This window comes from Scleropages formosus, chromosome 4, assembly GCF_900964775.1.
Source record: "Scleropages formosus chromosome 4, fSclFor1.1, whole genome shotgun sequence".
Lineage (NCBI taxonomy): Eukaryota > Metazoa > Chordata > Actinopteri > Osteoglossiformes > Osteoglossidae > Scleropages > Scleropages formosus.
This window is the reverse complement of record NC_041809.1, coordinates 22650125-22664777: the sequence shown is the minus strand read 5'-3', so window position 1 is coordinate 22664777 and position 14653 is coordinate 22650125. Positions and strand designations below refer to the sequence as shown.

Here is a 14653-nt window from a genome sequence, read left to right as displayed (position 1 = left end):
ACCTGCTGGCCATCAGCCACTGTTTGAGAAGTTTGTGGTTAAAAACAAATAAATTTAAATGTAAATATTAAAAGATGTCAGTTTTTTAGGTTAGGCTAATCCATGTGGGTGGGGGGGGGGGGGGGGGGCGGTGGTGCAGCAGGTTTGGCTGGGTCCTGCTCTCTGTCGGATCTGGGGTTCAAGTCCCACTTGGGGTGCCTTGTGACAGACTGGCGTCCCGTCCTGGGTGTGTCCCCTCCCCCTCCAGCCTTATGCCCTGTGTTGCCAGGCTAGGCTCCGGCTCGCTGTGACCCTACTCGGGACAAGCAGTTTCAGTCAATGTGTGTGTGTGTGTGCGCATGTGTGTAATCCATGTGGAATAGAACTCTTTCTGGTTTTATTTCAATCAGAGCAATTTTGTCTTTTTTTTGATGTTTTTGTGCCCATATTCACAATTTCTCTCCTGTGCTGCCACGTAAATGTTGAATGAACGAACTGTTGATCTCCTTGTCACCAAGAAAATTGTATGTAATTACAGTCATTTTAATCCTAAATGATATACCTCCCCCATTGCTAGGTCTTCATGTGTACCTTGTATGGACTACTAATCCATTGTGCTCTGCACTCAAGGGTGGGGACAACTGGTAGCGTATTTAGAGCTACTGCCCTTGGACAGTTAAACTGGTCTTAATTACTTTTTAAATGAGTTATTTGATGAGTTGCTGCTATTTTATGAAAGAGTATAGACAAACATTTTTTACATTCATGTATTGTAGGCATTTGCTGCAAGTTTAATGTTTGAAAAGAGCTATAAAAATTATACAGATTAAAAAATATTTTTACTAATATCGAAAATGAGCAGTTAATAATATGGGTCTGCAGTATTTCAGTTTAGTCATAACGACTGACGAAGGAACTTATGAGTTAAACACAGGAAACGCTGTGTGTGCCTGCTAACCAGAATGTTTCAGTCACCATTAGAGCTGCAGCATCACTGAGTACCAGTACATAGCTAGTGATATACCTTGTATTCAAACCAGTGCTTGCTGCTGCCTAAATTTCATGTCGTAATGGAATCATTGCCAAACCAGATAACTCATATCTGCTAGATTGACTGAGTAAATGAAGTTCGGAGAATGTGACTGACTCTATAAGGTTTTACTTTCCTTTGGAGGAAGGAAGGAAGGTTTCCATCTGAGCTGACTGGCCTTTTTCATGGTAGTTATTTCAATAGTGTTACTTTGTGTCTGGCTTTTCTGGGTTTTCTGGGTTATTAGTGTACCATCTGGGATGATGACTTGGAGGTAGAGGTTGTCTTTTCGCATCACAGGCTCCCACTGCTGCATAGCCTTTGACAGAAGCATTAACTGAATTGCTCTAGTATAAATACCCTGCTGTTTTAACTGGTAAGTTGTATAAATCATTTTGGATAAAAGTGTTGGCAACAGGGGGTGCGGTGGCGCAGTGGGTTGGACCACAGTCCTGCTGTCTGGTAGGTCTGGGGTTCAAGTCCCACTTCGGGTGCCTTGCGATGGACTAGCGTCCCGTCCTGGGTGTGTCCCCTCCCCCTCTGGCCTTACGCCCTGTGTTACCGGGTAGGCTCCGGTTCCCCGTGACCCCGTATGGGATAAGCGGTTCTGAAAATGTGTGTGTGTGTGTGTGTGTGTTGGCAACGTGAAAAATGGGTGATATAACTTCATTTGGGAATGCAGGAAAGAGAGTGGTTTAGCGGGACTTGAACCCCAGACCCCCTAGAGATCAGGAGCCAGCCAAACCCACTGTGTCACAACCCCCCCCCCAGAAAGAAACTGGGTTTACTTAAGAATCAGATGTCTGCAACTATGTCTCTTTCTCTTAATGTAATGCACAAATTGTATTTTCACTGAAATGTACGTCGCTTTGGAGAAAAGTGTCTGCTAAATGAATAAATGTAATGTTATCAGCAACATACCTTCTTCACCAAGGTGACTTACACTGCTAGTACTGTATATTACTTAACAATGAGTCACTCATCCATATATCAGTGGAACACACACACACACTATGAATGAACCTGAACAGCATGTCTTTGGACTGTGGGAGGAAATCCACACAGAGACAGGGAGAATGCGCAGACTTCACACAGACAGTGGGGGTCGAAGCCACATCCTCTCACACCACCCAGGTGCTGTAAGACAGCAGCGCTACTCATTGCACCACCCATTACTTGATTTGTCAAAATGACAATATCTAATTTTATTTGCAGAGCATAAACTTAATTTACTTAAAAGATGAGTTAAAACTGTACATTGTACCTTTTAACATTGTTAGTGGTTCATAACATTAAAACACACACACACACACACTTTCAGAACCACTTGTCCCATACAGGGTCACGGGGAACCAGAGCCTAACCCGGTAACACAGGGCATAAGGCCGGAGGGGGAGGGGACACACCCAGGACGGGACACCAGTCCGTCGCAAGGCACCCCAAGTGGGACTCGAACCCCAGACCCACCGGAGAGCAGGACTGTGGTCCAACCCACTGCGCCACTGCGCCACCGCACCCCCCCCCAACATTAAAACACTTCATTTAAATCAGAGTAACTTTAGTACTCGACCTGATACTTTTTTTACTTTTACTGAAACTGTTGGATGAGTATTTCCACTGAGCATTTTGTGAAAGTAACATTACTTTTACTTGAGACTTCTCCTTTTCTTTTACCCATCTCTGGTGAGAACTTTCTGTAGTCAATAAGAGTTTAGGTACGAAACTAGGTGACAACTGAATGTATTTTGACTCAACCTAGGTTAAAATATGAGTGCAGATCATATCTCCTTTGTTTTCTCCAGATTCATATTAGTAGAGGATATTTTCTTTGACTTTATTTACATCATTACACACAATGTACTATGTTTGTGCTTCTTCTTGCACGGAAATTAAAGAGAATGTGTTAAGAATTATTCTGGAGTGGCGTAATCAGGAATTCAATTGTTTTATGAAATCTTCCCACTTGCCCTGGTGATCGTGCGTTTTTGTTCCATTACGTATCGTTCTCTTGCGTTTTAGCGAAACACCTGACACACAGCCCATAAAAAATGTGAAATGGACGACATCCGATCAGATACCGTAGTAAAGCGGTGTACATGCCCATGATAACGTGAACGGTACCTTGTGCAACGCGTTCAGTATGAAATCCCTCTTCGTACGCGTATTTTTTAAAACAAAAATTTCAAGTAGGTTAGGTATAGCCTAATATAATATTAAATGTAAACTTGGGGCTTTTTCACCCTCTACTTCGACTTTTGGGTCATCATTCAATACCTGTTTCGTGATGTTGTCTTAACAGCTCGAGTCGCACCTTCATCATCAGACGAAACGAATCTCATGACATACATCCGGCGCGCGACTGAGACCGAGGGAATCAATCAATGTAGGTGGAATCAATGAAGGGAATAAATCAGTGCGCTTCACAGCTGCCGTACGGTAGTTCGCGGATGATGACAGTTTGCTTTTCCGCACAGAACCGCGCTGCAGCCGCGTCGCACAGGAGCGTTTTATCATGTAGCAAAGGAATGATTGAAGGAGCTCTTTCTTTCCTGGTCTCTCAGAACTACAGTACAGGTGCACCTCTGCACTGCCCGGTTAAGACGCGCGTAACGCTCTTCCGACGAGTCCAATCATGTGCGCGACTCCACTGACTTGTTGCGCTACAGCCAGTTATAATGGTGAAAAATTATCGTTTTTTTTTATTCCGAGTAGCCCATGTATGTGTTGAACTATGATTTATGAACTGAAAACGGACCGCAGTCCATTTCACTTGGACTAGTGAGTACAATATTTTGTGTATAACGAAAGAAAGGCTTAACCGCAACGCTGATTGTAATAAAACTTTATTTGTCCGAGGAAGAGTGAATTAAATACATCTTACTGTAATATTTGATAATAATGTGCTTTCAATGTAGACAAGTCAAGTGCTACAAATCCATTTAAAACCTCAATTGTAAACCGTCAATATATTTGTACACCCGTTTGTTTTCAACTTGCAGTAAAAAACTAGTAAAAAGGGAAAACGGCCAATGGTCAATCAGTAAAAAGCCTACGAATGTTGAAACCATGATAAAAGATTTAAAATAAAATAAAATAAAAAACCTGATCCTCAGTGAGGTTAAGGTGGTTTTCATCCAGCGTCCCCGATGAACAAGTATATTTAGGAATACTGTTTTTAAACAGGCGTTGACCTTTCATGTTCTCCACATATACACCTTATATAACTGTTGGATGATTCCAGCAAATAAGGGTTTGTACAATGATTACAGATTTAAACAAATAGGAATTCGGTTTTGTGAAAAAAAAAAAAAAGTCATGCAAAACCTATGCAAAATATTAAAAACCCTCCCTGAAGACAAAATGTTTAAAGGAAAACAATGTTTTTAGCAAGATGGAAATCTATGTAATCAATTAGCGGTGGATCAAATAAAAACATTTACATTTTTCTGGGAAAACTACTTCTATTGGAAGTTTGAAAGTACTAAAATATAGTATTGTCTTGAAGCATTTCTCAAGTATTGCCTACTCACATTTGCAATATTATGCTGACATATTAAGACTTGTCAGCTTTTTGTCTGTACATACAGGAACTGCATATATGCATGCACGGTACTGTATGGCATCACATTTCAGATATTTCCCCCCAAAACCACCACCTCCTTTAAATGCTTGTTAGCTTTGTTCACATAATTATAATATTGTTTCTCATGTTTCTTAAAGTGTAAATACTAAGGGAATCAGGATTTAAATTGAATGAACTAAGCATTCCTGTCTGTGTTCAACTGTAAGTCCAACAGTATTAATCCGCTGCCATGAGGAAAAGAACTTGGGGTCAGCTGCCATTTTACACAATCCCCAGACTGTCTTCCTGTTCCTTGAGGCTGCTTCAACGGGACTGCGGCATATGGGCAAAAAAAGTTCCACCCTGTACTTCACCGTATCCCCACCGTTTTACATGAGTGGCCACACCTTCTTAGGACTGCTGTCACTGCCACCCCAACTGGGGGTGGAGTCCTGGCTGCAGGGCGAATGGTGTGCCCGGAGTCGGAGGGTAGTTGGTGAAGCCATTAGGCTGGGGAGGGTAGCTCTCCAGGGCTGAGGCTGAGTGAGCCTAAACAGAGACAGCCAGGCATGTGACACACAAAGAACATATGTACAGCTTCTAAACATTCACAGCACATACCACTTGGTGTCATACCTGTAGCAATGCCGATTGTACAGCAGGATTGTGAAGTCCAGAAAGGGCAGCTGGAGATGCACTGGGTGAGAAGCCGGGAACAGTAGGGAAAGAAAGTAACCCTGGGAAGGCAGTGCCCCCTGGAGCCTGGAGGCCAGCAGTCAACCTAAATGCATTAAAATGGTTAGTTTTGCTAATCTAACTAGTAACTACTAAGAAAAATGAACAAGCTCAGACTGTTTGTTTCACTACAGTCATAAAATTCAAGAGAATTTTTTTCTCCTGCTGTTTCTCCAGAGTGAACATTGTCAAATAAGGCAGTGGGCAACATTGTGGTTAGGGCCACTGCTTTGCGACTGCCAAGTCCATGCCTTGAGTTTTGTTGCTGTTGTAGTACCTTTGAGCAAGCTGCTCACAAAAAGACTGCTCCACTAAAACTAAATTGCTATATTAGAAAAATTTAAGATGTTAATATGACATTGTAAACAGCTGTAGAGAAATACTCAATGTAAATATAGATTAATAAAAACAAGCATTAAAGAATGTTTGTGAAAAAATGAAAAATGAGATTGGAGCAAAAGTAATTACCAATACTATCCAGAACAAACTCCTATCACAATTTTACAGATTTATGGACAGAGAAATGTATGCAGTTTATTATTGTGCTACAGTGAAATGACTGTACCAAATGTGTATGACTTAAATGTAGAGCAGGTCTAAACCTGGTCTGAGAGAAAAAAGTTATATAACAGCTGTAATTAAATTAGTTTTACAGAGACTCCAAAGCTGTTTATTTCATATGACAGAAGTTCAGAGAAAGTGAGGAACTGTTGGAGCTGTTGACAACTATGATCTTTGTTCCCACCAGTCTGAACATGAGACATACATATTACTCATTTCTTATCAAGGTAAACCCAGGGCAAAGGTCAGATAGGCTTTATCATGTTTTAAGCACCTGTCACAGTAAAACAAGTTATTATAATGTCATAGAAATCTTGCTTAAGTTAACATTAGACTGTGCATGTCAGGCTAAGAGAAACTAACAAAAATCAAATACTGAACATTATTTTCAATTGTAATCAATAAGGCAAAGATGCTTTACTCTGGAATGTATTGACTGGATATGATGGCTGTGTGTTTGAGGGGTAACTGTCCAGTGTTCTCACTCACCCAGCTGGGGCCACAAGTGCAGGGTTGAAGTTGGAACTGAATGCAGAGGCAAAGCCAGGTAACACGGAGGCAGAGGATGGGACCCCGGCTACAGGTGCTGCTGGCAGAGGTGCAACAGTGGCAACAGATGAAGCAGCCCCAGGGAGCCCCATAAAGGTGGAAAGAACAGGGCTGCCAGCAGCTGGAGGTGCAGAGTTACCAAACCCAGGAAAGCTAGGACCGTGCCCTGAGGCCAGGCCAGGAAATATGGATGGAGAAGTGGTGAGCCCCAGGCTGAAGGGAGATGGGGTGGGGGCTGTCGAGTGAGGGAGGCCTGCATAGACGGAGGTTGGAGTAGGTGCTGAGACCGGGGGGGCAGAAGTGGCTGTGACAGGTGTAGAGGAAGATGGGACACTTGGGAATGGAGAAGATGAGGACAGGGAGGGAAAGGGGGCAAGGCCAGGAAAAGCAGGCACTGCCAGGGAGTGCGGGGCAGGGCTGCCCCCAGGCTGTGAGCCCAGGGCAGCTGACAGACCCTGGAGACCAGCCATAGCAGCTGGACTCGGCAGGGAGGCCTGTGGGGAGCCTGCAGAGTGGCTGAGGTTCATGGAACGCACCAGGGCAGCAGAGTTGGGCATGACCAGGGAGCTGAGGGAGGGTGTCCCAGAGCGGGAAGGTCCCTTGAAAGCAGAGGGAACAGGGCTGTTGCTGCCACTACTGCCGCCACTACCATGTCGGGAAAGGGCACTCAGTTGTTGTTCGGTGTAGTAGGCTCCTTGGTTGGCTGCAGCAGCCTGGGTGACCACAGTTGAAGGTTTCGGGCTGGGAGTAGCTGAAGCTGACCCAGCAGACAGTCCAGCAAAGGCTGGCAGCCCAGGAGTGGAACGGCCTGGGGTCAGCGTTGGTGTTGCTGATGGGGTGTAGCTGCGTATGACTGACTGAGGTGGGTGGGGACTGGGGAATGGGGAGCCTGATTGGGCCTCAGCTGATGGGTAGCCCTTGAAGGGTAATCCTGCTGAACCCACTGGGGATGGTGATGGGTCAGTTCCACCCCTTGGGGTAGGGGTCAGGGCTGGAGTGGGATTGCCTGAGGGAGTGCCTGAGCGAGATGGACCCGGAAAGGGAGATGGAGAGTAACCACCACTGGAGACTGGTGTTCCACAGGGGGTGCCAGATGGGGTGTGGGACTTTATGACTGAAGGGGTAGGGGTGACACAAGGAGGTACCCCCGAAAATGACTGTTGAACAGGGGTGGAGTGACCGCTGGGGGTTGGAGTGGATTGGGTGGAGACCGAGGCCAGCGGTGGGCCTTTAATGACAGAGGAAGCAGGGGAAAGGGCAGCTATGTTTTGAGACGGAACCATGTCTGGAAAGACAGGAGTGATAGGGGTAGTAGGTGGAGCTTGGCCCGATGAAGAGTTGGGGGGGTGGGGAGTGGACGGTGTCGGCGGGTTGGAACCGTGTGGTGACTGGTTTGGTGCGCCACCAACACCAGCACTGCTGTTCTGTTGACTGGCTGGCCGAGTGAAAGCTGAAGACAGACACAAACTCGTTAGTATCCATCCTGTGTTTAAAGTGGTTTTTGTATCACAGCAATAAACATTACCTTTACTCAACTACAGCTATTATACCAAACACTTCCTACCTTCTGAACTAATTTGAAACATTATATTACTACACATCTCTTTCCATAGCAAAATATCTTGGACAGAACTATCAGGCACTGCTCTGGAGCAGAGTTTTACAAGATAACTTTTAGGGTTTTATGTCAAATTTGTAAATTACTGATTTTCTGTTCATAAAAATGTCAGTTCTTACAATGAGTACTGAATTATTCTTTATATCACTAAAAATTTATTTATATACACATTAGTGTTTTTGGCTACCATCTGATTGAGTTTTGAGGTGGAAAAATCCAGATTAAATTAGACATTATCACGTGATATCACCTTTGCAGTATTTCCCAAACATGCCGCCTTAAAGTGATAACAGAAAATGCAAGCCTTATAGCATGGACTGTAATCCACCCCAATTTACTAGGGTAACTATTATGCCGTGACACATGTAATATCCAAGGAAATGTGAGTGAAAACCAATAACTATACATAAAATTGCTGAAAGGTTTCAAATTGATAAAACTGGATTCAATCTTGTAGAACCAATAACTTCCACACACATCAGGTTTTAATTGAGGGGAGATTCCTCTCTTCAATGTAGATTTTTTTCCTTTAATTTTTTTTGACTTTCTGCACAAAGGGCACACAGTCACGGCACTTGAGACCTTAGTCAATTGGTCGTACTTCAAGAGTCAGCGTACATGCAGCCTATCGTTGCCTAGCTGTGACGTTAGCCAACATGCAAAGTACCGGGCACTCTTAACACTGGTTGGCATTTGGTTGCTCCGCACAAACTTTAAACCAGGTCAATTTGCGCAAGTTGAGAGTTTTAGTGTGTTCAGTGTGCAAAGTCAGTTTCATAAGTTGTATTACGCTTTTAATAATCACATATCACAGCTAATCAGATCAGATGTCAGTGTCTTAATTATTTATGATGTGTACTAGAGATCAACCGCTTTTGACTGCAGTAAAAGGTGTTTCGCCTGCCCTATGGAAAAAAGTTCAGATAAATCCTGTTGGGGTCTTCAAATGCAGGTCGATAACAGTAGTAGTAAGACCACGGCAATGTGGAGACAGGGCAGTGTGGAAGTGTGGAAACCAAGCACCTTCAAAATAAGCTAAACACTCAGCACATGATTTTCTATGATCTCATCATATACGCATTGCTTAATCAACTGGGTTTACTAGACACAGTTAACTTTTTTCACCAAATCAATGTTTTAAAATTATATCTAAACCTGGAATTACTCTGCTGGCAGGAAGAGTCCACCTGGCTTTTCGATATGAAACCAAATTTGTATTGGTCTAAGAAAACCGCTGGAGGTGCACCAGTACTACACTTCATTTAGGCTGCTTTTTGATTAATCAGTCAGTTAACTGTTGAAAAGCTAAGAACCATTTTAGTAAACTACATAAGTGATAAGAGCTGTTTAATTAAAGTACTGTGACCCCTTGTGTTATGAACAGTTGAGATACTGAAAAATCCTATGAAAATTTGTATTATTTTAAATGTAATTTTCTAAAAATGATGGCATAGTGCAACAAATGCCATTTGTGTCTACTCTGCTCCAACAGATGGCAGTAAAATGCACCCTAAACAAATTGTAAACACTGCGGAAGTGAATTTATCTCTGGTGTTCACGAGAATTGGTGATCAATAAAAAAATGAACACGTCAAGAATTGAAATTGCACTTATCTACCTTAAAGTCTTTTTTTTTTTTTTTAAAAAATAAGTCTTACAAAAGTAGTTATGTCTATATCTGAATTTTACAGAACTTAAATTATACATATTCAAGGTATGTGTGTTTTAGAAAGCATACACTGACTGTGACTTAGTAGTCACTGACTTCTGACATATGAAAAAAAAAAAAAACATTACAAGCAGACTTGTGGTCACAAGTGAGTCTGTAAGTTGAGGACTTGGTGTCAAAGATTACAATTTCAAGAACCCTTTTTACCAATCTTTTCACTATGACACACATGCCTTCAATATAACCAACTACACTGAACACAATTTGAGATGATATTCAGCCTGCTGGTTAGTGTGTTTCTATTAACATTATTTAAACTGTGTAATGGTTTCCGTTAACTCAATAAAGGATAATTATTTAAGCCCTTGCCCAAAACAAAACCCTTGGAACCCCTGCCTTAGATAAGGCTGTGGGGCTCTGTGGTTTGGATTTTCCTCATTTTCACTGTAAGAACAACAATCAAAGCAAAATGCAGTGTGAAATAAGCTTGCCAATATGAGGACAAGCACCATGTAGGTTGGTAAACTGTAAAGACACTGAGGTGTCTGTGTAAGTGGATTGAGAGCCCCCAGGTTCAGTTGCATGTATGGAAGGGTGCAGGTCGCTGGGTAGTTTAAAGGACAATCAGGTCAGGCGTGGAGGATTGTTAGTGGAATACAGCCATGAAGCACGCATAAATCTCTTAAACCAGAGTGAACTTGTTTTCCACAAAAACCAGCATAAAAAAAGAGGGAGCAGATAAAGCTACAGTGCAGGAGAAAATGCATTTGTGCTTATCTTGTAGCCTAACAAGAAGTGGAAATTTTGCATGCAATCGACTTGTGATTCGTTGCACCGCTGCAGAAGTCTTATGTAGCATCTTCAAAATTCAGGAGGAAAAGAAAACACCCAGCTATTGTTACCAGATTCATTTTGTAATTTGTGCCATAGAAGTAAATTAACCTAATAACTCTCCATGGGCAATAACTAGACTGACCATCACTGTAAAGCCGTATATGCTTGACATGCCTATTAGTTTGCTGGTCGGGTGTTGTCTGCACCTCTCAAGAAAAAAATAGCCACACCACATGCTATCAGTGCAAGTTAAGAGAGGGGTGTTCAGTTTTGAAACCACCTGCCAGTGGTAAACCATCTATGTCCCCTTACCCTATCAGCACCTCCTACCTGCTGAGTTTGGTGTGGCACTGTACGGAGGGGGTGGCACAGGGGCAGTGATGACCACTCTGACAGACATCGGCCCTGCACTGTTGTACATACCTGAGTGGGGGGTGGCAGCCGACAGCTTGTACTTAAACAGTGCCTACTGAACATGTCTACCATGTGACCGCTCCACTAATTACTATTCCCCAGCTTCAGGAAAACTTACAAAAAAGTAAGCTTCATAGTCATGTTTTCTGCTCACTAACACATGGCTTTTTTTTTTTTTTCTTCACATTTTTGGCTTATTACATTGCATTTGAATGTAAACTCCTCTACATGATATTAATCCAAGTGGTCACACCTCTCAACTGACACTGAGCATTGGCAGAGTCTAGGGCCTTACTTTGTGGGATGGTGACATGGGGTCGACAAGGTGGAATAGGATATGGCACGGGCCTGTGTGGATTGTACGAAGATGGAGACTGTGGGTGGGGAGGACAGAGGGAGGGAGAGAAAGAAAGCAGAGAACAGGTTACAGTAGTGATTCCCAAGGTCATCCGTCAGCAAAATTCAATAGTTTGTAGTAGTGTGTTTGTTGCTCACTGGTTTGGAAGGCCCGAGGATTCGCACTGCAATGCCCTTTCCCTCACTGTTCGTCTCTTCCCCATCTCTCTTGGGCGGTATTCCCTTGAAGAGTTACCAAGCAGGAATCAACAGTTTAACCACAGAACAAACATGACCAGATGACATAATGCAGCTGTTAACAAAAATGCAACATTTAGACAAGGACCTTAAAACAACCTCTTAAGCATATGGATTTATGTTGACTTAAGCAAATACTTCTCAACCATTTGCAAAACCCATTTTTCTCTTTAAATCACTAATCAGCAAAAGCATTCGAATATAAAAAGAAACTGGCAATTGTGCTAATAAATGTTACTGAAAAATGTGTCTGCATTGCGTTTTTAAGATTCTGCTTCTAAGGTCATATATTTTCAGATACACAAAAGAATACATATGACATTTTGCTCTAGTCAAAAAGAAGTTTCAAACATATACTCACAGGGAAGGTTCCAGTCAATTGACTGGGCTTACCCTTCGGGTAAGGATTGCCTGGGATCATTCCACAGGATGAGATCATAGCCACTGGAGCCTTGCAACCCACTTTGCACACCTACAGGATACAACAGGTGTACAATATGAGCCACACAGTTTAACCACATCAGTAATCCAACTGTTACTTTGAGATTGTCTTTGTTATTTGTGATTTCATATTTTCTCTTCCAAACCCTCAACTTCATAACACTATGCTTTTCAGTATTTCCTTCACAGCAGCTAGATTTGAATTTCCTACAGAACAGAAAGACCAGGAATGAAGAAGGCCTTACTTGTTCTAAAATCCGACGACAGCGCTTCTTTTCCGACAGGTGAATGCGGAAAAGGTCTTCAACGGGTCGGTAGTTTTGTGCATCAGAGATATTCCTATCATTTCATACAAAGAAATCAGTCTTATTATTGTACCAACTGCTTGTATTTTATAAAGGCAGAACTGACATTGACCGTGAACCTGAAATTTAAAATCTATAGCCTACTCATTCCTAAAGATCAAGCTTTATTTCTTAGTTTACTCTCTATACGCTGCAATGTTGATTCTGGCGGCATAATAAACCACAACCCAACATCTCAAGTAATTTTGGATTTTCATAGCTGCAACCTGCAGGTCACTTACAGAGCTATCAACTCCAGAACAGTGAGTTTATCCTTTGAAAATGTGAAACAATTCAGGATGTTCACTACTTTCGTTGTTGGCATGGCAACCATTTTCTGAAATGCACACAAAAAAAGGAAAGTCATATTAGGTACACACACAGGGTTTAAACCAATTTAAAATCTGAGTACTACATGGATCAATACGAGGCCTACAGAAGTGAAAATGCAAACCTTGTGATTAATCAAATTTGGACAAAAATCCCTTCACAATGATCATGAGGAAAAGACTACTGATGAACTCACATGCTGCATAGCTTTCACAGCCTTGATCTGAGGCTCTGCATATGAGAAGTACCTAAGCATTTCTGTCACCTGCAAAAGACAACCATCAAGGAATTTTCACACCTTCTCACATCAAAAGACAAACCAACCTGCACCTGTAGTACTGAGAGTATTGTGTAGCAATGGCGGAATGTTTACCTGTTCACTGGAGAAATAGCCATGGACAAGTTCTATGGCCTTTATCCTCTGGTCTGTGAGGACACACTGCAAAAGAGGAAAACAGCATCATTAACCACTGAGTGGTCAAACTAACACACACAGTTCACTTGATCCCACCGCAAAAACTACACATAGATGCAATGTACACGAACAGTCGGAGAAAATAAAGAAGAGTAGCCCTCCCTTATCCGTGGGGAGTATGTTCAAAGACCCCCAGAGGATGCCTGAAACGGCAGATAGTACCAAACCCTACATATGCAGTTTTTTTTTTTTTTTAAAAGGGTTAATTGAACACAAGCACTATGATACCGGGAGAGTCAATCTGATGACCCAAATGTTACTAACTGACTAAAGGGGCGGGTACCATATACAGCGCGGATACAGTGGAAAAAGGGATAATTCACATCCCGGGCGAGACGGTGAGAGTTGTCATGACGCTGCTCAAACGGCGCGCAATTGAAAACATTAACTGTTTCGGACCGCGGGTAATTGAAACCGCGGGTAATTGAAACCGCGGATAAGGAGGGGACCACAATACCTTTCTTATTTCATCCAGTACAATGTCAAACGACTTTTTATCCATCTTGACGGTTAACCGCTGTAAAATGTAATTTCGATAAAAGGCTTTGCAGGAGTCCGTCTATAATAATGAAGTCAAGTCTAAACAAGCTAGTTAGCTACATAATTTAATCGAGAATCGGACTGGCAGAGATCAATGGATAAAAACCCAACAGCATCAGTGATGATCACTCCAGTCACTAACGTCGTGACCGCCGGGTGAGCTGTAACCGACACTGTCACTATCGGAGCACGTTTCTACAGACTGAGTGCCTAACAGTTGCCCTCGACTCCAACACAGCGGGGCCAGGGCCCAGGGGCCGCAGCCGTGCGGACTGAGGGGTTGCCTGCGGAAACGCTATGTGTCTACAGCTAGCTCCTTAGCCTTAGCTCGCTGCGAGTAAACACACAGCGCAGCGTTCCTCAGTCTGAATTATCCCCTCAAGTGAGAGCGGCCGGCTCACTGAACAAGTCCATTCATTCGCCCGACCTCATTCTGTACTGCGTCCCCCTACAGATACGGCAAATACCCAGCAACTTTACAAAAATTAAGAAAATACTGCGTGAGAAAGTAAGCCCTTGAGGTTCCGTTAAACTGGCTTCCTTTGTTATGACCCATTACGGTGCGACGACCTTTTTCCGCTCATGGGGGTAATCGAGGGGGTGCTCTGACAGCTCGAATTCCCTGTCTTTGTAACAAGCCAAAATGTAAAAGCGAATAATAATAACGATAAGAACATCACTCAGATTCTATCAAATTACTAAAAGTATATGAGCATCATACATATTTGAATTTTCCTCAAAATTAATCCTTCTTGAAATCAATAAAGGGGACCCCCCCCTTAAAAGAAAAGGTCCATCAGGTGTCGTGTCGCATGTTGATGATGAATGTTGGTGTCTTCCACGAAATATAGAATTATTTTCAAAATGTTATTAACACGATTCATAAATGAAAATGAGCTATTTAAAAGTAGTTCAAACGTGATTCTAGTAATACTTTTTGCTTACATTTCTACAAACGGTGGTGTACTTTTTCAGACG

General features: G+C 42.7%; 1 protein-coding gene across 2 annotated transcripts; it reads right to left on the bottom strand.

Annotated features, from left to right (window-relative positions):
- Positions 1-3845: 3845 nt before the first annotated feature.
- On the bottom strand, positions 3846-14221 carry proser1 (proline and serine rich 1). Of its 2 annotated transcripts, XM_018755529.2 has the most exons (12): positions 13593-14221; positions 13034-13099; positions 12857-12925; positions 12573-12667; positions 12232-12325; positions 11907-12017; positions 11447-11530; positions 11247-11325; positions 10868-10960; positions 6357-7866; positions 5208-5352; positions 3846-5120 (listed from the first exon to the last, which is right to left on the bottom strand). In XM_018755529.2, the coding sequence occupies exons 1-12, from the start codon at positions 13635-13637 to the stop codon at positions 4995-4997; spliced, it is 2517 nt and encodes an 838-aa protein (XP_018611045.1). In that variant the 5' UTR covers positions 13638-14221; the 3' UTR covers positions 3846-4994. The 2 variants fall into 2 exon arrangements, with proteins under 2 accessions (XP_018611045.1, XP_018611046.1); XM_018755530.2 differs by lacking the exon at positions 10868-10960.
- Between the last annotated feature and the right edge of the window lie 432 nt (positions 14222-14653).

What these genes read in the sequence shown, in the direction of transcription:
- proser1 (XM_018755529.2), bottom strand. Translation starts at nt 13,637, where the DNA reads ATGGATAAAAAGTCGTTTGACATTGTACTGGATGAAATAAGAAAG. An exon ending in AATTGACTGGAACCTTCCCT is followed by an intron (nt 11,531 to 11,906) that starts GTGAGTATATGT and finishes TAACTCTTCAAG; the next exon opens with GGAATACCGCCCAAGAGAGA. An exon ending in CCATGTCACCATCCCACAAA is followed by an intron (nt 10,961 to 11,246) that starts GTAAGGCCCTAG and finishes CCCCCCACTCAG; the next exon opens with GTATGTACAACAGTGCAGGG.